Raw genomic sequence first — 24,336 nt, 5'->3', positions numbered from 1 at the left:
AATATTCCTATATTTATTTAAACTATATTTATATTTAACTTACTTTTATACTTCTTTATTACTTAAAAATAATTTTAATAGTTAGCTATTAAATTCTTAATAGCTATTATATTAGCTATTATATTAACTATTATATTAACTATTAGTTTATTTATAGGTTATTTTTTAAGGGTATAGGTATGTTGAGACCAATAGGGCATATATAGGGTAAGAGGTAAAGTTGTTGTATTGTGTAACTTCTATCTAGTTGTATGGTACGGGTAAGTGCCAGATATACTAGGTAATAGGAGATCGTTCTTCCAGCTTCAGAGCCGCCTATTATCAAGGTAAGGTTTATTATAGCCTAGGGAGGGGTAGTTATTAAATTTATTTATATATAATATTTTTAAAAGAATTAAAGAGTATTATTATAAAATTTAAGTTTATAGCCTCTTAGTAGTATTTTAAAATATATATTTATATAAATAGAGTAGTTATAAAAAGAAGAAATTTTAAGTCTAAAGGTAGAGTAGATAAACTAAAGAAGATTATAGCTAACCTAATATAAGGTCTTTTAAATACTAGTAAGACTTACTTTCTATACTACCTTATACTAGTTTAAATTTTTTTACTTATATTAGTCTACTATAATTCTTCTTTCTTTATTATAATATAAGGAATTAATAATTAAGTATATATATAATAGATAGGTCTTTTTAAAATAAACCTAATAGATATTAAAATCCCTATATTTAATAAATCTTTAAAATAGCTAAGAAAAAGGAGAAAGAAATAACCCTAAAAAAAGTATATAATACCTACTATATAAATATAAAAAGCTAACTATAAATAAAAGGCTAAAAACTTCTAATAGTAACTTTAAATATATAGTAAATAGCTTAGCTTATATTAGACTAATAGTTTAATAGAAAGCTAGATAAAGGAAGTAATTTAACTTATTATATTAAACCTAGCTAGAAATATTAGTAGGTAGGAGATATTTAAGTTAGAAGATATTTTTTATTATAGGGATAAGCCTATATTTTTTAATAATAAAATTAATAATAATAGATAATTTATTAATAATATACTAATAAATATCTATATATAAAGCTAATATAGAAGCTAGCTTTAGGTAATAAATATAATTAAGGTTATATAGTAAATTTTATAGGATATAATTAATAAGCCTAATAAGTTCTTATAACTAAATATATTAACTAGGTAAAGTTACTAAATATACCTCTTTTTCTTAATAATAATAGAAAAAAGTATAGACTTATTATTATCTATAACCTATTTTTATTAGATTATTATTCTAAGATTAATTCTAACTTAGACTCCTATAAGAAAGATAATATAAGTATAAAAAAAGACTTCTTTAATCTTACTAAACTTATTACTAATATAGTAAAGAAGCTAAGTCTTTCTTCCTTTTATACTATATTATTTATTTAAAAGTAATAATATAGTATCTTATATACTATTTATTAAGAACTACTTAAGGTATTAATAATAGTTAATAACCTTATAGAGATATAGGGAATTCCTTTTTATTAGGATATATTAAAGTAATATATTAAAAAAAGTCTACTATTAGTCTTACTATAATATAAGACTATTAACCTAAACTAAGATTTATTACTAAGCTATACTAAGCTTAAAAAAGATATATTAGTATTTAACTTATAAACTCTTATATATATATTTCTTTCTTTTAAGTAGAACTAATAACTCTTATATTATAGTATAACTATATTAATAGATATTAATATATATAAGTTATAAAAAGCTAATACCTAGGGTAAAAGTATCTATACTACCTTAAGATAATATATTAAATATCTAGATAATAAACTAATATAGCTATCTAACTTTTTTAGTTTTATTATAAAGGTATAAAAAGACTATATAGGTAGGGTTATTTAGTATAGGTTTAATAACTACTTTTAAGTAGGATAGAATATTAGTTAATTTATTATATAACTTTAAGAAGTATACCTAGTAAGTAATCTACTAAAGATAGTAAAGCTAGGTATTATAATATAAGAGGTAAAATTTACTATTACTATATAAAACTAAACTAAACTTATACTTTTTTCTAATATTCTATATATTATATAGCCTATTATAATTAAGTAATAGCTTAATATATATATAGACTATAACTATATATTTAATAATAAAGAATAACCTTTAAGTATAAAAAAATTTATCTATTATATTTTTAAGACTTAAAGTAGAAAGTATTAACCTATAATACTTAATATACTACTCTAAGCTAAGGCTAAAATCTTTACTTATAGTAAAGTATACCTTAAAAAGCACTTTACCTATTCTATATTATTACTCCCTTTTTACCTCTTTATTAATACCTTTAGCCTCTTTTAAAATATATATTAATTAATTATAGGATTTTATTTTATTCTATAATACCTTAAGTAAGTATTATATAATAAAAGAAAAAGGATATTTACTCTTATACTTAGCCTATTTAATATAAGCCTTATAGATATAGTTAAAAGCTTAGGTTTTTTATATTAGTTTAATTATAAAATAAAGATAAATATAAATAAAGAAAAGCTTTTTATTTATAGTTTTATCTTTATAATACTTAGTAATATACTATTATAATAATCTCTCTTAGGCTATCTTAATTTAATAATAAACCTTATTTATTAATATTATATAGTCTTTATTTAAGAATACCTAAATCTTAACTATAATATTATTAAGCTTAGCTAGTATAGTATATAGCTTAATAGAAATATTAAGATTATAAAGAGTATAGAAGTTAAAACTTAGATAGAGAATTTTCTTAAATACTTAGAATAGTATAAGGATTTCTATTTTATTAAAGCCTTTAGTAAGTTACTAATATCTAATAAAGTTAGATTATCTAATATAGACTACTTACCTAAATATATTTATACCTACCTTAAATAGGATCTATAAATACCTAATTAATATAATATACTTTAAATATTAAGGATTATTAAAATATCTCTTTATATACCTCTTCTTTAAACCCTAGGTATTAATAAATAATACTTATAAAGAAGTTACTATTTAATTTTAGTCTTTTACTTTCCTATTAGATTAGAAATAACTATAATCCTTAAGCTAATACTTTAAGTTATAAAGAATATAAGAGCTTATAAAAGGCTATATTATTCTTTTAATATTATTTTATATTTAGTTAAAAGATAAATATTTAAAGCTAGAGTTCTATACTACTATTCTCTAGATAGTATAAGATTTTATTAAAAAGTAATATTTCTATAACTCTATTATTAATATAACTACCTCCTATATAGTTATTACTACTTATTACCTAATTATATAGTTAGTATAGATTATTTATAGTCTATTTTTATATATTAAGATAAAATACTTTAAAGATACTATTAAGATAAAATATTAGGTTATATAATTTATTATATAAGCTAATAAGAATACCTAGAAATTAAAGAATAGTAAGTAATCTTTAGTTTTATATTCTTTACTTACTTATTCTTATTTACTCTAAATCCTCCCCTAACTTTTTAAAATAGTAAAAAAGAAATTCCCTTCTAAAGTAATATAGATTCCCTTAAAATACCTATATTAAATAGCCTTTATTCTTAGTTAACTTATTAAAGATTAACCTAATTAAGCCTTTTTAGTATTAAATTCTATCTAAATAGGCTAGATATAATATAATAAGACTAATTAATTACTTAATAATAGTATAAATTAAAAAGGGTTTTTTAATATTTATTTTAGGTTATATTTATTTAAAGTTATAATATAATAAGGAGGCTATAATAAGGTTTTTATATTACTTAGAAAAGATAAATATAAATAGGTTTCTTTTAGTTAGGTTTTATTTTTACTTTATATTAATAGAAAATATAAATAATTTAAGTCTAATATCTTATATATAAACTTCTATAATATAGCTATAATATTAATATATTATAAAAACTTTAATATTATAATCTTATTCCTACTTAATAGCTATTTTATAGTATAATACCTAGTAATATAAGAGATATTTAATATAATCTAGAAAAAATGCCTATAGCTTATTAAAATATTAAATCTATAATTAGATAAAATAGTAAAAGATAATAAGGGGTATAATAATATTAAAGATAGCTAAAAAATACTATAATATAATAGCTTTTTATTATATTTAATACCTTTTATATAAAGAAAGTAAAATAAATATACTTAGTTTATAAGACCCTAGGCTCCTTACTAGGGATTACTAGGCTATATTAGAGTTATATTATATATACCTTAAGATATATAATATTTATTTACTTTTTAACTTAGGAAAATATAGTATATATTAGTATAATAAAATTTCCTTTATAATAGTATAAATAGCCTAAACTATTCTATTCTTTATTTTCTTTTATTAATTTCTTTACTAATATTTAATTTAAAACTCTTTATTATATATTATATTTAATATTAATAATACTATTAAACTTAACTCCTAGGAATAATAGCTTATTTATATTCTTAGTATTTTTATTTACTATTACCTAGCCTTAAAATATACTTTTCTTTATATTAATTTAATATTTTCTAATCCTTATAAGAATAAAGAGGATATTTTAAAGTTACCTATTTATAAGAAAGATAAGAAAAGAAGAATTATTAAACTATTTAATATATCTATAAAGAAAGTCTAGATAGTATTATATTTTAATAAGTAATTACTTTTAATTCCTATTAAGGTTTACTTTATCTAGTTTTATATAGAAAAAAGGTATTAAAAATTAATCTAGAAGAATTTAAAGTAACTTTACTTTTATTTTTAATATAATAATATATAAAACTATAAAAAAGTAATACTCTTTATATATTTTTATAAGACTAATATATAAACTACTAAATATAATTATTTTAAAATAAAATAGTATATCTAAACTCTAAATATCTATTCTTATAATATAACTTTCCTATATTATAGAAATAGAACCTAGAATCTAATTCCTAATTTAAATTAACTCTCTAAAATAGAAATTAATAGTATATATTATAATATATAAGTATAGCTATTTTATATCTTAATACTAATTACTAGTAGCCTAGTATATATCTTATATATAGTAGTTATAATAAATAAAGAACTTATTAGCTATAAAAATTTTTTTTAACTAGGCTAAAAGGTAACTAAACTATTTTATATAAGTATTTAAAGCTTAGAATAACTTTAACCTTTATCTTTATAATATAGTTACTATAGCTTCTATTTACTCTAATATTACTATACTTATCTTAATAAGATATTCTTATTATCCTTTTTCTTTAGTATTTAGTCTTTTAAGGTAGTTATTAATATATAACTACTAAGGAAAATATTACTTATAGAGTAACTTTATTAAAGCTAGTATCTTATAATATTACTTATCTTATATCCTAGTATATTTCCTCTTTTTTTTTAGTTTATAAGTTCTATAGGTATTATTTTCTTAAATAAAGTTAACTTAGTCTAGTATTTTAATAATAGAAAGTATAAAAGAACTCTTTTAAAAGTATTAACTATATAAATTAACTAGCTTATTTATAATACTTATTTAATACTAGTTATCTATCTATTTTAATCTTAAATATTATAATATTAATTTTATTAAAGCTCTTAAGTATCCTACTATTAAATAAATCTTATTTAATATTATTAATATTAAAGTAATTACTAATATATATACTAGGCTTTATTAACTACCCCTAATTTTAACTTATATATTTTTATATAAGTTAATAATAATTTAAAATAAAAAAAAAATATACTATTTAAATAAAATAGAATTTAATACTTAGCTTTCTAGATATCTAATCCTTACTTAAAGCTTATATACTTTAAATAAGTTAAGATTAAATTCTAATAAGACTTTTCTATTTTAAAGTAAATAAAAGTAGGCTTACTATAATCTAGGAATTTTAACTATTATAAAGGCTTAAATTACTATAAAATAAGTTAGTATATAATCCTTAATTATTACTAATAAATATTCTATATAAATAATAATAACTAACTAATTATATTTCTAATATATATAATTAAAAGTATCTTAATAATTATAAGCTCTCTCTTTTTTACCTAGTACTTAGTAAAAGTAGCTATTAAATATTATATTTAATATTAGTTAAGATACTTTACTTTAGAATTAGAAGTTAAAAAGGAGAGTATCTCTATTTAATATTAAAAAGCTATATATCTTTACTAATAGGTAGGAAATAATCTAGGTATTTTACTAGGATACTTATACTCTAGGTATATATTACTTAGTACTTAGAAGAAGGTTAGTTAGACTACTATAGTTTATTTTATAATTAATAAATAGTAAATATAGTTTCTTTTTATTTCTATATTAATAATCTAATATTAGTTAGGTAAGATATATATATTAATACCTTAGTTTATTTTATATAGGTATACTATTACTCCTAATATATACTATATATTTACCTACTTAGTAACTCTATATAAGTCTATTTTAACTTATATATAGTAAGATATATTTTCTATATTAGAGATAAGTAACTATCTTTAAATTAGGTGCTTTAGAGCTTAGTCCTTATTAATATATACTACCTTTTTTACTTTCTTACTCTCTTATCTTACTCTACCTTTCTTACTCTCTTGCTTTCTTATCTTACGCTACCTTTCTTACTACCTTTCTTACTCTCTTACTTTCTTATCTTACTCTACCTCTCTTGCTTTCTTACTCTCTTATCTTATGCTGCCTCTTTTACTCTCTTATTTTATTCTCTTGCTCTCTTATCTTATACTGCCTTTCTTACTCTCTTATCTTATTTTCTTACTCTCTTATCTTATACTATCTCTTTTACTCTCTTACCTCTTATCTTATTCTACCTTACTCTACCTCTTACCTTATTTTTACTATATTATCTATATATATTATAAAGATCTTTAGTATATTATAATATATTTAAAATTAAGTAATAAAACTAACTAATTTATTTTATTTATAAACCTTAGTAAGTATTCTTAAAATAACTTTAAAAAAGTATTATAATAAGTTTTAAATATTAACTTTTTTATTATTAATATAAAAATTATAAAGAAGGTAACCTAATTCTATATTAATTAAAAAATATATTTTAATATTTCTTTCTTTTTATACCTTTTATATTATTAATATTTTATTAGTATACCTCTCTTTACTATTAGCTTACCTTATACCTATATAATTCTTATAATAAATCTATATATTATATAAATCTAAGTAATATTAGTAGTTAGGCTAATTTTAATATTAAATAAGCTTTAAAAAGAGTTTTCTAAAAAGATACTAAAGTAATATATAAAAAAGCTAGATAATATAATATACTAAGAATATATATAATAACTAAAAAAAGTAGGTTAATTACTAGATATTCTATATTAGTAAACTTAATTAAGTATTAAATATAGTTATAATATAAAAGTCTTTTATAAATTATATATTTTTCTTTTTAATATATTAATATATATTAACTATATTAATTTTAATAAATATAATACTATATAAAATATTCTATATATTATATAACTATTAAAACCTAAATATAATATTTCTAATAAATATATATTTTAATAACCTATATATTCTAATATAGCCTATATATTAATATATTTTATTTAACTAATATATATTAACCTATATAGTAAATTTTCTTAATACCTATTCTATACTATATATCTTAATTATAATATATTTATATATAATTAAGATAATTTATAATAGTTCTAAGATATCTTATAATTAATATATAATATTTTTCTAGTATATAAAATACCCTTATAGTAAGCCTATATATTTATAGACACCTTGCTTTATATACTATATGTAGACCTATATTAGAAAACACCCCCCCTCTAGTAGGTAGATAGGTCGCTTTTTTAATAGATAATTTTCCCCTGTCATAACGCTGTTAGGTTGCCACTATATGTTAAAAAACATTTATATTTTTTATAAGCCGTGTTAGAGACGTCAACAGCGTTATGATAGGGGAAAATTATATATTAAGCGGAAAACGTGTCCAGTGCCCTGTTAGAAAACAGGCCTCACGCGCGTAGGTACCTAGTAACTACCAGGTAATAACGTAATAACTGGGTAGCGGGGCTGCAGCCACAAGCCAATGAGCAAGCTACAGGCTACAGCGCATTACCCGCGCATCACAGACCTCTCTCTACCTGCAACTGCAACGGCAACTCAATCAATCCAGCCCTGCCAAGCGCCATCCTTCTTTCCATCTTCTTTCATCGATTTCCCCTTCATAGATACGTCGCCGATGCCCCTGCTCTTTTTATTTCCCATATCCGCCCCTGTCTCGTCCCAATCCCTGGCCGAAACCCGTCCCCCGCAGCCGTCTGATGCCCGTGACTTAAGCATCCTGTGGTGGAGACCTGGCGATCATCGTCCCGAAGCGGATTCCATCAGCACCAAGTCCGAACGAGGCGCCCGCGCCAGATTGTAGCGTCAACAGCGCCCGCCCCCCTCCCCGCTGTCTGATATTGCAATAACTCAGGACAACCCTTTACATTTCCCGCGCGATAGTTGGCGTCTGCTCTTTTCCAGGGTCCTCCTCCTTGGCCCCCCTTGGCTCTCTCGGTCCATCGCTGACCGCCCGGCTTGCCGAATAAGAGGCCCGCCATGTCTCCTCTCTTCTCTCGACTCTCGACTTTCGCCCCCCCACCCAGCTCTTCATCCGCAGTCCGTAATATGGTTTCTTGGTAATTTCCTGTCGAGATGGAGACCACTTGACCATCCCTTTTCTTGACAAACAAAAACCTGCCTGCCTTGCATCATTGCGGTGACGACGGCCAAGAGCAAAGACGCACCGCGCGCACCGCAAACGCGCACAACACCTCGTCCCAAGACCTTCGTCCACACGTCGCAACCATGGCCGGTCCGACGCCGGGCTCGCCAGAATACCTGGCCCAGACCAATAATCCGGCCCTGGATCAGCGTGTCAGCATCGCCTTTACCATGATCAATACCTTCTTCCTCGCCATCTTCTATGTGAGCCGCTACTACAACCCGAAAGCGGTGGGGACGCCCATGTTGGTCTGCAATACGCTCTGCTATGTCTTTTGTCTCGGCAGTGCCGCCGCCGGCATCCGTAAGCACACATCTATCTCATCTATCTCTCTCTTCCCTGTCTCGGTCCTCGGGGAACACGTCGGCATTATTCTGCCAGGATGCTAACCATTACCACACACAGTCATGACCCAAATCGGCGGCGTCGGCCACCACGTCACCGCCGTTCCCGTGTCCACCTTTCAGACCTGGCTCAAGCTCTCCAAGGTGCTCGAGTTCACTTACACCCCAGCCGCCGCCCTCTTCCTCTACCACCGAGTCTTTGAAGTCACCGGCTACCGCCGCCTCATCATCCTGCTCGGCGTCGTCATCATCTTGCAAGGCATCGTCGCCCTCGTCCTCGCCTTTTCCATTTGTCGCCCTTTCCGCTACTTTTGGACCCAGGCCGTCGACATCCACGATGGCTCCTGCGGCGACGTTATGCTCTTCTACAAGCTCTACAGCGTCCCCAGCCTGGCCACCGACCTTGTCATACTCGTCATTCCCTGGCCCATTCTTCTGCGCCTGCAGATGCCCATCAGCGAAAAGATTGGCCTCATGCTCACCTTTCTCGCCGCCTCCCTCGGCATCATCACCTGCGCCATCCGCTTCTCTGTTTTCTTTACCACGCCGCTCTTTAGCGACCCCACCTGGTATGCCTCGGGCGGGCCCATGATCTACGCCCTCGTCGAGCCCTCCATCTACATGATTGCCAGCATCCTCCCCACTACCCGTCACCTCTACCGCCGACTGCACCGCCGCCTGCGCGGCGACCCCGTCAGCGCCCGCACCTCGCGCGGCGACAGCAGCAGTAGCGGCGCCATACTCTCCCAACCCGAGAGCCACAAAAGCGTCGGCGTGCGGTCTGTCCGCCGTACCGACCCCTGGCACGATCCGGCCTCGGCCAGCCAAGAGGAGCTGACCCTCGATGAGTGGTGCCAGCACCGCGACGACCCGCACCGCCCGCCAAAGGAGGCGGGGGAGATGTCGGGCGCTCTGGAAGCAGGGCAGGCAAAATAATGGCCCGCACCGGGACCGGGACCGGGACCGGGACCGGTACGAATTTCCTTGTTGTTTGAAATTATGTGCTTTAAATCGAAAGTGCTATGGTGCCAGTCCTGTTTTATGTCTATATATATGTATATACACCTTGATTTGGTTGGGCGTAATTGGGAACATTGGCTGGAAGAGCGTTTGGATTGGGTATAACAGTTGATTGATTGATAAAACGGTCAGACGAGGCGAGGCCTACGAGGGAATGTTGGGTATATGCAAGTAGGATATCGAAAGGGAAGCCGTTGTAATAATGAAGAGTGTCATAAACAACGACATGAATTTGCAAATTAGGCTCACGCTATTTGTGGCAGAAACTGAGGTGCTGTTCAACGTTAGTAGTCTGGAGGTGGCTTTCCAGCGCGAAAAAAAAAGCGTTTTGGTCATGGGGCTGATACCGGCCAGGGTGGCGACAAAGGGAGGCTGGATCGCGATGAGGGGTGTATTTCATGTACTTCTAGTAACTCCGTACTGCTGTTTCGCCTCCTTGCATCACAGAGCAACAACAGACGAAAGAGAACCATATTTAAATTAAGAGGACGCATCACCAGCCCATCCACATAAAACAAAAGTGCTCATTTTTCCGTTCTTGTGTGTTTTGACTCTCTCTTCTTGCCCGTCGTTTTACAACCAGTCTGTCCACTTTGAGCCATGAGGCGTTTGCATCTCCCACAGGCCGTCCATAATGTTTCCAAAAAAAAAAACTCCTCTCATCCGAGTAATACAAAAAAAAAAAGAGAAAGGGGGCGAGGATAAGCCCGCGATGAGATTGATCATCATCTATGCCAGAATGAAAAATGAAGAGAAAAACAAGCGATGCCGTCTGGTGAGAGCCAGGTAAGAATGGGTCGTGACAAAAAAAAAGAGAATGAGTGGTTTCAAATGACTGAAGAAAAAAAAAAAGTGGCCAAAGAGCACCACTTCAAAGCAACATGACAACTATGCACATCATGACATCATAATGAGGATTTGTGTTTTTTACAGGCCAAGGGCAGACGCCGCCGGGCTCGCACCCGATGACAACCGCAGCGGTGTGCGACGGCCAATGTCCGCCACGAGCGTCGTCAGATCTCGCTGCCTCGTCTTGACCAGCGCGCGGTAGCAGGGCTCGCAGATGCGCAAGTGGCAAAATGCGCAGGCCCAGCGGTCATTGGCGTCGGCCTGGTCGCACGTCTGGCACGTCAGCGGGTAGTGGCGGTTCGAGCGGCGGTTCATCATGGCATGTTTCTGAAAGCAGGAATAGTGAGATTCCTTGAGCGCCCGCGCGGCGTAGATGCCGTCGGTCGAAACGGCCGTCGTCTCCGGGTTCGTCCACGTGGGAAAGCGGAACGCGCGGGGATCGGGCTCGCGCAACGTCTTCATCTCCGGGTACAAGGTGCCGTCGCGGCCGCGATACATGGGCCCCAGTTCCGTTTGGACAATGCGCTGGTCGCTATAGGGTCGGCGCTGCTGCCGCGGCGTTTGGTCCTGGTCGCGTCGGGGTTGGCGGGTCGGGCTCACGCTAGAGCCGCGAGACTGGTCCGAGGGCGTGGATGCCGGCAGCGGTGTGCGGGCGCGACTCGGGTCGCTGGGATAGGCCGGCGATGCAGCCAAAGGTGGCTGGACCCTGTTGGCGAGAGAATCTCTGCGAGCAGGCGGGGGCACGGCCGGCGATGTAGCCGAGGGTGGCTGGACCTTGTTGGCGAGAGAATCTCTGCGAGCAGGCGGGGAAAAGGGCGGCGATGTGACTGAAGGTGACTGGACCTTGTTGGCGAGAGAATCTCCGCGAGCAGGCGGAGGAACGGGTTGCAATGTGACCGAGGGCGACTGGGCTTCGCGACTGGGCACAGGTCCGGTGGTGGGTTTGCGGCGCGGCATTTCGGTGAGCATAGTGGAAGACGGTGCAGAGCCGGGCTTGGGTGTGGTGGTGGTGGGGGTGTCCCTGGTAGGGTTCTTGGGTGGTGGAGGAGGGAGCTCCTTGGCGTCGGCCGAGGAGAATCTGCTGGGCGACTCCGGGGACGAGTCGGGCGAAGCGGGCGAGGTGAATGTGGTGACGACGGCGGCGCGGGACTCGCCCATTTGATATTCGGGCGTGGGAGGCCGGTTGGACGGTGGCGGGGTTGCGGATTTGCTCAAAGAAGGCAAAGACTGCTCACTTTGCACCATATTGATGGTCGGTTTGCTGGGAGTAGTCGAGGGCCGGGGGTCCTCCTTGGCCGCAGCCGAAGGCCGAACGTTGCGGCCCGGGAGGCCGCCAACGGACGGAGGTTTCCGTAGCTTGGCAGGCTGCGACTGTAGTTCTTCCTGGACGGCTGTGGAGGGACGCTGCGTGGAAGTCGTAGAGGCGGAAACGACAGAGGTGGTGCTGGAAACGGTTGAGCCGTGGCTGTGCTCGAGATTTAGACCAGAGATTTCGCGGCTATCGTTTTGAGGGCGGCGACGCCAGAGTTCGGATTTTGAAGGCGGCGCAGGTGGTACCTCAGTGTCGGTGAAGGATGTTTTGGAGATGGGGGGCGGCAGTCTGTTGTGACTCGCAGTGCTGTCCGTCTTCTTTTCCGGGACCTCTGGGGGAGGTGAAGCCTCACGACTCGAGGCTAGAGGTGTGTCGGGGAAAGCGCCGGTGTGGGGGGTTGTGGTGGGAGAGTCAAAAGGGCGAGAATAGGCGGAAATCAGACTCGAGAGAGAAGCGGTTGGTGAGGGTTCAGGAAAGGGTGAGAGCATAGTATTGTTGGTGGCGGCAGCGACGGGACGTCTCGGTATAGACATCTTGGCCGATGGCACAGGCAAGACGGCGGCGGATAGAGGAAGCGGAGGAGACTTGTCGAACAACATGGGCAGCTGGGGCGGCGCGGAGCCTTGATTGTGCGGCGGCGGCGGAGGAGGCGGCGGCAACTCGGGAAGGTCTTTTGGCAGAGGCGGCAGCTGGTGAGAGGTGGGCAGCGAAGACTTTCGAGACGAGGATCTGAGAAGCTGGGGGACAGCAGGCAGGGCCTTGGAGAAGCGAGAGAAGCCTCTAGGCTTGGGGGCGGCAGCGGACTGTGCCATCCTTAATAAGAGAGGCGAGAGAAAAAGGGAGGGCAGCCGGTGATATTAGAGGGGGTGCGGCGCGCAATGCAAGCCGTGGGCGGCGGCCGCTCCGGACAGACAACCTTTTCCGTTTATGGAAGGGGTCGCTATGGACTGGGGACCAAAAGGGATTGGGGAATGGAGTGATGTGACTGGACCGTGAGCAGAGAGGCTCGTGAACTCTGGCAGATTAGACGCCTGGTGCGAAGCAGTGGCGTGAACCAAGTACCAAGTATGGCAGGGCGGGATCGTCTGTGCTGGGGCGGGACCGTTGTTGGTGAAACGCGCGAGGAGCATTCGTGTGAAAGACTGAGGGCTGATTAATGGTGCGATGCGCCGTGGATCCCGTGTGTAATTTTGGTCGGTTTTTCTTTCTTTTCCCGATGGGAAGAGGGAGGGGGGGCTCAAACAGCCGAGGTCGAGGATCGTATGTACTAGTGCAGGGTGTGCTGGTCAAGCGCGGCGATGAGAGGCCGGAAACCAGACGCGCAGGTAAGTAGGGGGAGCGAGAGGCTGTCCGAGGGTGCGGTTCAGGGTGCAGACGGGTGGCGATGGGATGCGCATGAAGCTGCGATGATGAGAATGGCCGGGGATGGGGGGGCGCGGAGGCGTGTGGCGATGCGGGCGTGTGCGAACGAGGTTGGCGAGGGAGCCAGGGTTTTTTTTTTCCGTCGTTTACAAAGGCGGGGGAGGGATTAGGAAGCAAAATGGAGCGAGAGAAGAGTCGAAGGAAAGAATGGGAAAAAATGGAAAGAGACAATGGAAAGAATGGGCGCAGGTTGAAGGAATGGAGATGGGGAGGATAAGCGAGGGGAGGGAATAATGCGAAATGATGCGAGAGGTATGAAGGCTGGAGGTTACCTGTTAGTTAGGCTGGGGAGCGGCGTTTGAAGCCAGCCAGGACCACCAGGACAGCAGGACTTGGTTAGCCAGAGATGGATCGGGAGGGGCGGAGGTTGGAAGCGTGCCAGTCAGTCAGTCAGAAATGGAGGCAGCCGGGGAGCCGGGATTAAGGAAGAAAAAAAAAAACTTGTCAGCAAAACTAGCAGCAAACTACTCCGTAGTCATCCACTTGTCACAAGCATAAAATAGTCAAAATTTCTTTACCAACTGTAATCTGTAGTCAACGCACGTCGGTTCCCTGGTCGGTTCCTGGAAAAGAGGAGCCCGGCTCAGCCCTTTTTTTTTCTTTTGTCTCGACGGCCGCCTTGTCACTGGGCAGAGGAAGGGCGGCCGTGCGGCAGGCGGGTCTCGAGGCGGAAGCAATGGAGTTTCTTTATTGCAGGGGTTTCCCATGCAACGGGATGCGGCGGGACGGATTGACGGATTGCCTCCCTGCAATCACTCATCAGGCGCATTTGGGCTGGCGGGCCTTGGAGAGTTGCCCGTCCTTCTCCACTTGCCCGAGTACAGAGGTACCTAGGTAGGTACAAATTACCACTAGCACACATGAACTTTGTACCTTACCTACAACATTCACCACAAAACTCTCTTTCACTCAGCTCGACTTGGCATATTTTATCATTTTATCCCTAATCTGCTTTCAAAGAGAATCCTCACATTGTTCCACACACACCGCTTTTTACGTTGCTACCCAAAAGCCCCAACGTCGTAGTGCAACCACATCAAAAACTGCCACGTTTGCACAAAAAAACTAAGACAAGCCCGCCTGTATCGACTCGCCAACATGTGCCACGAGTCTCGAGTCCCCCTGCTGAGACAACTGACTTGGCCGATGGCCGCCAGCGTAGGTAGGTACCAGCCGCCAGCGTACTAAAAGGTACCAGCACTGGTACCAGTGCCACCAGTGCCATGACGCTGCCACTCTTCAACAATGGATTGAAATTCATCACAGACACAATTTCAAACACGTTGCAATATACCCAAAACTCACTCAAATCACTCAAATCACTCAAACCCTGCCTGCACAGCCCTAACTATTTTTTCCCTTTCTTTCCCCCCTTTGCTTTCATCTCAATACTCTCATGCATCCCCCCTACTGTCCCGACGTCACCCCCATGCTGCCGCCCCCCTGCCCTGGACGCGCCCCTGTCACGCTGAATCGCCCATCTCAGCTATTCATGCCGAGTCCAATCATCCCCCATCTGATTGGGGGGTTTTTTCTTTTTTTTTTTTCCCTTCCTTCTTCATCTCGAGTCCAGGCCCATGCACATGACTATTTATGCTCAGATCCTTTATTATTGATACATGAGTGATGATACTACACTTCGTACTGTAATTACCATATGCACTGCTGGGTCACGTGCTCCACAGCACGTCCACCTGCCACTTTCACCACGTGCCGTTGGCTAAATCCTGTCTTCGACATGATACTACGGAGCACACTGCGCTGAATGGCTCCTGAAGATCGCCTCACTAGTTACTCTGTGACCATCACAATAGCGCTCTCTTCGAGTCTCGAAATGCGCTCTCTTCTAGTCTCGAAATGCGCTCTCTTCGAGTCTCGAAATGCGCTCTCTATTCCCTAGATACCGGATTTGCCCTTTGCAATTCCCCATACCGGTTCACCCTTGGACGTTGTCTTGATCAGGTGCAACATGTCCGTCCTGAGAATGTCCTTTTGAGCTTTTGAAAACGCCTTGGGGAGCTCGACATTCAACGTCGTATCTTTCTTCTTGGCGAGGCCGACTTCCGGCACGTCGTCAAAGCCTTTGAAATGCTTCTCCACTCGTGCTCTGAACTCGAAATCGCCAAAATTCTCAACCAGATCCTTCTGAGCGGCGTCAAGCTTGCTTTCCAGCTGGGTTTTGAGAGACTTGTCGGCGTCCATTGCGGACTGGAGGCCGGTAGTCTGCCGGATCATGTCAAAGTCCTTCTGGATCCACGCCTGAAGGTCTGTCGCGTTCACGTTGACAAAGTTGGCACGTAAAATACAGTCAGTGGCCTTTCGAGTAACCATGGCCTTGCACGACTTGTCACTTGGGCCACACGCGGCGTCCGCCGCACTCGCCGCGGGGGTGCACTGTTGATACGGCGTCATGGTAGGGCCATTCTGCGTAGGCCCTTTCTGAGCAGGGCTGTTCTGAGGAGGGTCGTTCTCAGTAGGGCCATTTGCAGCATCGCCACTCTGAGTAGGATCATTCTGAGCAGGGCTGTTCTGAGGAGGGTCGTTCTCAGTAGGGCCATTTGCAGCATCGCCACTCTGAGTAGGATCATTCTGAGCAAGGCCGCTCTCCTCAGGGTTGTTCTGAGTAGGGCTGTTCTGAGTAGGGCTGTTCTGAGTAGGGCTGTTGGCAACATTGCTATTCTCAGCATCGCTATTCTCAGCCGACCCGGGGCCCGGGGGGGCCTGCGTACTGGGCGATTGCGGTCCATCATTATTGTCGCACTTTTTCACCTTTTGCTCGCCGGCTTTGCCAGCCGCGTTGAGCAGAAACTCCAACATACCCACGCTCGTATGCATGACGTTGTCCCGGTACTCGGTCGCATTGGGGTAAAAGATGTTGTGGCAAATGGTCTGGAAGTTGTTTGCGCCTGGCGGCTTGCCATGGCGCCCATTGCCCCATCCAAACTCAAAGGTCAAGGCGTTGATGCGGTTCGCACCACAGGTGCCGTTGTAGTACCGGGACATGGCCTCGTCGGAGCTGCCCATGGCAGGGGAGAGCGTAATCGTCTCGGCGGCCGAGTACCGCTTCGTCTGGGCGGCGCCGTTCATGGCCGTGGCCATGCTCTCGGCAATGGCCTTTTGCGCGGCGAAGTCGTCTGGCTCCATGTACTCCTTGTAGGCGTCCCCCGGCACGCCCCTCTGGCCGTCGAATGCTTTGTTGGCAAAGTTCATTGTGGGATCCTCGACTTGCGCCTCGTCGGTGCCCCAGCTGTACAGGACCTGGCCAAGGGCCGAGTGCAGGTCGAGATACCAGGACAGCGACTTGACGCGCTCAAACACGTCGGTGATGCTGCGCGACTCGGCCTCGGAGACGGGCTGCGGCCCGATGTAGCTGTCCAGTTTAGGATCAGCCGACTGCGAGAGCTTGGCCTGCGGGGAGAAAAGGCGCTGCTCGCGGAAGATGTTGAAGTTGCGGTTGATGTCAACCCCAATGCTGCCGCCTTGCATCGGTCTGCGATTCTTGCGCCAACACGAGTCTGTCGTCTGGTCGTGGTTGATGCCATCCGGGTTGACGGCGGGAATGACGGCGATGCCGGCGTCGAGGATCTTTCGAACCTGGGACACGTCATATTTCTTATTGCCATACGTGAGGCCGGTGTTTTGCTTGTCGGCCCAGAGCAGGTCCGAGACGAGGTACAAGACATTGTCCGGGCCGCCTCGCTCGCGGGCGTGGACGCCGCTGGTGAGAAAGGCGCGCGGCTCCTTGCCGCCGACGACGCCGTAGTGGATGTCGCGCCCCTCGTGCGTCTTGGCCGCGGCGGGCTCGAAGCGAATCTTGTCTGGGTACGTCTTCTGGAGGCCCTTGATGGCGGATTCGACCTCGGCGACACTGAATACGGAGAGGGCGGCGTCGTCGTCAAAGTCCTTTGGGCTGGAGCCGATGCCCTGCGGTGCCTTGGCGCCGGCTTCGAAGCGGTCTCCTTTACCGATGGGGATGAATACAGCGGTGGAGGCTTGGCGCCGGTCCATGGTGTGCTCCTCGCCATTGAGCTCCTCGTGGAGGAGGCAGCCGCTGGTGAGGCGGCCCAGGGCCGCGAAGGAGAGGGCGGTTTGCGCTTTCATACCGTGGGCGACGGGGGCGAATTGCAACTGCAAGAAGATGGGATAAATGAGTGACTGAACAGTTGGCTGTCGTTGCTGTGAGCGTTTATGTGCAAGTCACTGGGTATCTCTTGATATATATGTTGTCATGCTGGATATTGCCTACAGTCAAAGAAGCCAACAGGAACAGAAGCACTACATGAGAACAGCCTGCACCTGACTCGCCGTGTAAATGCTCATGCTGGCATGCCAAGTCCCGGACGACAATGTAGTAACAATGCGCTGACTCGAGACAGGCGCTCAATCCAATGGAGATCAAGTCCATGGTATCCACCTGGGTTAGAAGCAGTGCTGGTCTGGTAACTGCAGATGTTGTCGCAAAATGCGCATTTATACTACTGGGCTGTTCTTCATTCTCCTTGGCTATACTGCCGATGTTGCCGCGCGCAGAACTATGCATCCTGGGGTGCGGGCTGTGCAGACGTGTCGTCATTGTCGTCAGTATGAACAAGGGAGAGGAGTGCAGGACATTCAAGGTCCAATCAGTAATAGCCGGGCTCAACCCGCCGTTGGACGCGTCTTTTCAAAGGAGCAGCGTGGCGGGCAAGCCGATCCGGGCAAGGAATGGTGAGAGCCGAGTATGTATGTATGTAAGCCCAGGCCAGACCTGGGCACATGAGTCGGACGGCGCTTATTCCTTGTGGTACGTGAGTAAGTAAGTGGTGATGCAGTGGTCCTTGCTGGGCCTGTTCTGTCTGTGTAGTGCTAGATAGTGAAACCAGCCCTGTTTGGGCGTGGCGATGCTCGCTATTTCCTCTTTACGACATTGGATGACCACCCTTATTGTCCATTTTTATTCCCGACGGCCAAAGTGTGGACAAACGGATAAGAGAGTAGAACCAACTACATCCATATCCGTGCCAGTGTTTCACACAAGAAGGTGTCGGGATGAAGATGCGGGCGGGCTAGGGGAGCGAGAGGGGGGGGGTACCATACCCGGCCCTGTTCAATCGAAATGCTGGGACTGATAAAGCAACTCGAACAGGTATTGCAGAGAGCCTCACAAACGAACCCTCGATCCTCCAAACGACCGTCAGAGTAACGTTGCCGCGTACTGTCCTCGGTCAACACCGCCCATTTCGTCACCCATGACAAAGTCTCTGAAAATGCAGAGCAAAGTCCTGTTTCCAATGTATCGTCTGCATCTCATCGTGGCAAATATCAAAAAGGCACAGGCCGCATCCGTCCCCATGCATACCCTCTTCTGCGACGGCTACCGTGTGAGCGACCATCGATGCGACCCTGCTTTTTACCCCAGATTCTCGACCGGCTAAAGCTGTCCGATGCGGCACAAAGAAAATCCCATACATACTTGCACTTTTCCAGGTCAATCCATCTTCATCATCCGTGCATGTACCTACCCTCTGTACTGGTCGTGATAATACATGACAATTTGTTGCTGTCCGGGTCATCTTCCCGGCCTTCACCCCCGCCCACTAGATAAGCAACCCCCAGATTCATCAGCGCCATGGCGCCATCCAGCCATGTAATTTTGCATATTTTGCTCTCTTTCTTACTAGCATCACGGCTCCCTTTTTTTTTTTTTTTTTTTTCCCTGTTTTCTCGCGTAGGCCCTGCTCTCTTGTAACGCGCCCCCCGCCGACCTAGACACCCTACAAACACACACACAATCATGACAAAGTCTGACCGCTCCGAGACGTCGCCTCTGCTGGCGCCCCGCGACGACGACGACGACGACCGCCATGATCCGGAAGCCAATGCCGCCGCTGCGCCGCACTCAACAAGCAACGGTGGCGCGCCAAACGGCGGCAAGGACGACGGCGTCAAGGACCTGGGGAACCGCATCTACGTCCTCCTACCCGCCGTCGCCATCGGTGTATGCCCCCCCCCCCCTGCCTGTTCCCAGCTTTTCCTTCTTCTGTTTTGCCAGTACAAGTGCTGATACATCATCACAGCTGCTGCTCTCCGCCGTCGACCAGCTCATCACGCTCGCCTCGTACGCCAAGATGGGCAACGACCTCGACGCCCTCGACAGCGTGAGCTGGATCGCCACCGCCTACTTCCTCACCCTCACCAGCTGCCAGCCGCTCTACGGCAAGCTCAGCGACATCTTTGGCCGCAAGGAGTGCCTGCTCTTCGCCTACGCCGTCTTCGGGCTCGGCTGTCTCGGCTGCGGCCTCGCCCGGTCCATGCTGCAGCTGTGCGTGGCGCGCGCCGTCGCCGGCGTCGGCGGCGGCGGCATGACCGCCGTCGTCTCCATCCTCGTCTCCGACATGGTGCCTCTGCGCGACCGCGGCGTCTGGCAGGGCTACATCAACGTCGTCTATGCCGCCGGCACCGCCACCGGCGCCCCCTTGGGCGGTCTGCTGGCCGATTCCATCGGCTGGCGGTGGTGCGTTCCTGTTCCCTTTCTTACCCAACCACACTGACAAACAAAGACAAATTTGCTGAGAAGAAGAAAATAAAACAACAGGTCGTTTATTGGACAGACGCCGCTGTGCGTCGTCGCCGCCCTCATCGTCTACTTTGCGCTCGACCTCCCGCCGCCGTCCTCGGACCGCGTGCTCGCCAAGATACGGCGCGTCGACTTTCTCGGCGCCGTGACGCTCGTCGGCGCCGTTTTCGCGCTGCTATTTGGCCTCGACGCCGGCGCGCGCGGGGGCTGGACGCAGCGGACGACGGTGCTCGCGCTGGGCGTGGCCGCGCCGGCGCTGCTCGCCGTTTTCGTGTACGTCGAGGCGCGCGTGGCCGCGCACCCGTTTGCGCCCGGCCGCGTCGTCTTTGCGCCGGGACTGGTCGCCTGCTACCTGGCCAACTTCTTCAGCATGGCCGGCCAGATGGGCGCCTTCTTCTTCCTGCCGCTGTACTTTCAGGCCGTGCACGGGTTCGGCGCCGCCGCGAGCGGCGCGCTGCTCGTGCCCGGCATGGTCACCGGCGTCGCGGCGTCCATCGCCTCCGGCTGGGTGATTAAGCGCACCGGCCGCTTCTACTGGCTCGTCGTGGCCGGCTTCGGGCTGCTGTTTGCGGCGATGCCGGTGCTGGCCGCGGGGCTGTGGCGGCGGGACGTGCTCCTCGAGGAGACGGGCTACGTCCTGTGCCTCATCGGCGCTTATTCCGGCATGTCCCCGACTCTCACCGGTCCTGTTTCAGAGAATGACTGCTAACATTTGACAGGCGTCACGACATCCCTCATCGGCCTGCTCGCTAACGCCGCGGTCCAGGACACGGCCGTCGTCGTCGCCTGCTCTTACCTCTTCCGCTCCCTCGGCTCCAGCATCGGCATCAGCGTCTGCTCCGCCGTCCTGCAGCAGGTTCTCCGCGGCGAGCTCGAGAGCCGCCTCTCCGGCGACGGCGCCCGCGAGATTGAGGAGCGCGTCCGCCAAAACCTGGACTACATCCGCGAGCTGGCCCCCGAGGTCGCCGAGATTGTGCGCGCGAGCTACCAGCGCGCCACGCTGGTCTCGCTGCTGCCGGCCTTTGGCTTTGCCGGCGCCGCGTTCTTGTGCACGTTTTGGGTGCGCGAGACGGTGATTCGGAAATAGGGGACGGGAGAACTGGCAGCAGCCTGACCAGGGAATGAAAAGGATGACTAATTATGATATAATAGAAAGATTTCAAGAATTATCAAGTTACGCAAGATAAGAAACAGTAAGTATAAACAACAAGAGATAAACGCAAGAGAAATGGTTACAACTTCCGCAAGTCATCAATTTCGTCAGTCAACTGGTCAAGTGTAGAAAACATGGTGCCTACAAAAAACACCCAGATATTATAGATGCTCTATGAAATATACACCTGTCTATAGAAATACCAACATGACACAACATGCATCTCGTCTCAGGGTGTCATATCTCAATTGCCCTTGACTTTGCCCATGGCCTCGAGCCCAAAGATGCCATGCGCCGCCAACGGCTTGCTGCCAACCGCGTCCTCCTCCCCGTCTCCAAAGAGAAACGCGTTGCGCTCGCGGCTCATGTTGTTGGAGATGCGCTTCTTTGATCCCAGCTGCGGCGACTTGCTGCCCGCCGCCGCCGCCGCCGCCGAGGGCGTGGACTCGTCGGGCTCGAGCATCCACGAAAAGGACGACTGGGCAATCGTGGACCGCGTGGGGACTGCGGGGAGAGGCGGTCGGGCGACGGGGGGGACTAGCTGGCTGGGGGTCTCTATTGATTGTGCTGGGACTGCTTCTGTTGGTTCGTGGGAGTCCTTGGACAGCGTCTCTGGGGGGGTTTGCGCTGCCTCAGGTCGCGCTGGCGTGGTAGGGTGATTGCTTGCCGCTGAGGAGTCGGGAGTTTCAGGCTCCGTCGGAGTGACGAGCTTCTTCTTCTCTGTCGGGGCCGATTTCTCCGGGACAGCTGGTGGCGTATCAACCGTCATCTTTTCCGCACCCTCTCCTTTAACTTGCGGTGATGTTCTGGCACTCTTTTTCATAGCTGCATTCTGCTTCTTTGCATCCCTCTTCCCCAATTCCTCACTTGTGGCTTCCGCTGCCGCCTCCTCCGACGCGCGAGACTCATCACTCTGAAACAGCGGGACATCCATGGTCGAGTCCTCGAGATAAATCTGCACAAATTGCACCTTGGCGGCGGCCACCTCGAGCATCTGCAGGCTCTTGACCTTGTCCTCCAGGTTTGAAGCCGACAGCGTCTTGAGGTCTGCCACTGTCTCGCCTAGGAAACGCGCTAGCTGCTTGCTGCGTCTGTCCAGGGCCGCCGCCGCTGCCACTTCGCCTCCCCGCGGCGGCGCGACCCTGGCGTCATTCAGGTTCTGCATGTTGCGGCGCAGCTCGCCCATGGCCTCGCGCACGGCTTGGTTGATGCCCAGCTGCTCGCCCTTTTCATACGCGGCGCGGGCGCTCTTGGCGGCGCCTTGGAGCAGCTCCTCGACGCCGCCGCCGCCACTGCGCAGCGCGCGCTGCCGGATGCTTTCCAGGCTGCGACGCGCGGCGGCGGCGGTGGGGCTGATGGTGAGAGCACGCGGCGTCGCAGGAGATCGGTCCGTGTACTGGGCAATGATGTGGGCGCCGCCGGGGAAGTCGCAGTGGCTGCGCAGGTAGACGGCGTCGTCGACAAAGGTGTGCGGGCCGTGTTGCGGGTCCGGGGCGGGATATTTGAGGAGGAGCTGGAGGCAGACGGAGTAGTCGGCTTCCAAGACTGCGCGCTGTCAGTATCGGAAGAGGGAGCTGTTTGGAAGACGTACGCTGCCAGCGGATGCGAAGAAGCATGGCGCAGCTGACGAAATCGATCAGGTCGAGTGACGGATCGAATGCAAAGAGGGTATCCCAGAGAGTGAGGGACTGGTTAAAGGGGAATTCTCTGCTAAACAGCAGGCGTATCCAACGGCTACAAGACTTAGCGAAAACACTTGTCGAGAGGCGGAATACCTAACCTACATGAGGAAAATTTGTGGCAGAATTTCAATATTGGTGAGATGGGCCGCAAGATCAGGGTCAATTTTGCGGAGCAAGACTTGGTGCACATGCTTGCTCCTCTCGACAATTGCCGAGCTGGTTTCTTGCGGCGACTGTGTCCCCGGCACCGCCTCCTTGACTTCGTAAAAGAACTGCGCGCGCTCCATGAGCCTGGCAAAGACGGCGTAGGCATCGTGCTCAATGTAGGCGGCGTCGAGCGTTTCCAGCATGGCGCCATCGAGCAGATCGTCTTGGACGAGCGATGCAGGCTTGACGGCATCTTGCTCCAGGACATGGACAATAGGCGCCAAGAGCTCGTGCATGCCTTGACGGTAGCCGCCGCGGTCGGGGTGCAGCTTGCAGTAGAGGAAGAGGACGTCAAGGATGAGCAGCTGGATGCGGGCGTCGTGGTAGTTGGCCTCGTCGGGCAGACGCTTCACATCCTGTTCGATTTCGGCGCGAATCACTTCGTCCTGGCGGAGCGTGTTCCATGGCGACTAAGACGTGTTAGGGAGCTTAGCAATAGGCGTGAGGCGTGAAGCGCTTACGTCGGGATCATCGTTGAGGGGATCAGAGCTGACCTCGGCCAGGGACTCGGGGTGGCGGATAAAGCGCAGAAAATGGTCTCGCCGCTCTGTATATGTTTCGCGGGTATGCCGCAACGTCTGTATCCAGCTGTCGGTGCCCGTCTCTTGAAATAACAGAAAGACCTATCACCGTCAGCTAAGGCCTACAGGAAATGAGACACGGCCTACCCTCCAGCACACGGAGCGGCAGCCGGACAGACACGGACTGGACGGGCCGTAGTTTCTGACGGCACGCTGCAGATCGGAGACGGATGTGCAGTGCTTGATGGTCGCCTCCCATCGCACCCTGCGCAGGTCAGTGAGTGTGGCGCTTTGGAGCGGTGGCGGTACGTACTGCGTTTCCTCCATCGACCGCATCGTGGCGAAGTTCTTGTGCGGCCACTGCTACGAGGATGCCGGATGCAATGTGAAGGAATCAATTGGCAAGTGAGCCGGATGAGTGAGGAAGAGAGTCGGTTGTTGGCGTTTGTGGCGATCATCTCACCTGAC

At 44.9% G+C, this 24,336-nt stretch overlaps 4 protein-coding genes across 4 annotated transcripts; 1 reads left to right on the top strand and 3 right to left on the bottom strand.

Moving 5' to 3' along the window:
• Positions 1–11,093: 11,093 nt before the first annotated feature.
• Positions 11,094–13,139, bottom strand: CCM_02424 (uncharacterized protein; the record flags this gene model as incomplete). The annotated part of the gene is made up of 1 exon (XM_006667576.1): positions 11,094–13,139. One exon carries the CDS (start codon positions 13,137–13,139, stop codon positions 11,094–11,096), a length of 2,046 nt encoding a protein of 681 aa, XP_006667639.1.
• A 2,506-nt stretch (positions 13,140–15,645) lies between these two features.
• CCM_02423 (zinc carboxypeptidase A 1 precursor) lies at positions 15,646–18,154 on the bottom strand (the record flags this gene model as incomplete). The annotated part of the gene is made up of 2 exons (XM_006667575.1): positions 15,646–17,904; positions 17,996–18,154. The coding sequence occupies 2 exons, from the start codon at positions 18,152–18,154 to the stop codon at positions 15,646–15,648; spliced, it is 2,418 nt and encodes an 805-aa protein (XP_006667638.1).
• A 1,368-nt stretch (positions 18,155–19,522) lies between these two features.
• Positions 19,523–21,392, top strand: CCM_02422 (MFS multidrug transporter, putative; the record flags this gene model as incomplete). Its single annotated transcript, XM_006667574.1, has 4 exons — positions 19,523–19,726; positions 19,806–20,242; positions 20,324–20,993; positions 21,072–21,392. 4 exons carry the CDS (start codon positions 19,523–19,525, stop codon positions 21,390–21,392), a joined length of 1,632 nt encoding a protein of 543 aa, XP_006667637.1.
• Positions 21,393–21,702: 310 nt separating this feature from the next.
• Positions 21,703–24,204, bottom strand: CCM_02421 (TBC domain-containing protein; the record flags this gene model as incomplete). Its single annotated transcript, XM_006667573.1, has 5 exons — positions 21,703–23,003; positions 23,050–23,192; positions 23,243–23,757; positions 23,809–23,970; positions 24,016–24,204. 5 exons carry the CDS (start codon positions 24,202–24,204, stop codon positions 21,703–21,705), a joined length of 2,310 nt encoding a protein of 769 aa, XP_006667636.1.
• Between the last annotated feature and the right edge of the window lie 132 nt (positions 24,205–24,336).

This window comes from Cordyceps militaris (assembly GCF_000225605.1).
Source record: "Cordyceps militaris CM01 unplaced genomic scaffold CCM_S00002, whole genome shotgun sequence".
NCBI classification, from domain to species: Eukaryota; Fungi; Ascomycota; class Sordariomycetes; order Hypocreales; family Cordycipitaceae; genus Cordyceps; species Cordyceps militaris.
Note: the sequence above shows the minus strand (reverse complement) of the source record. Positions and strands in the feature narration are given on the sequence as shown.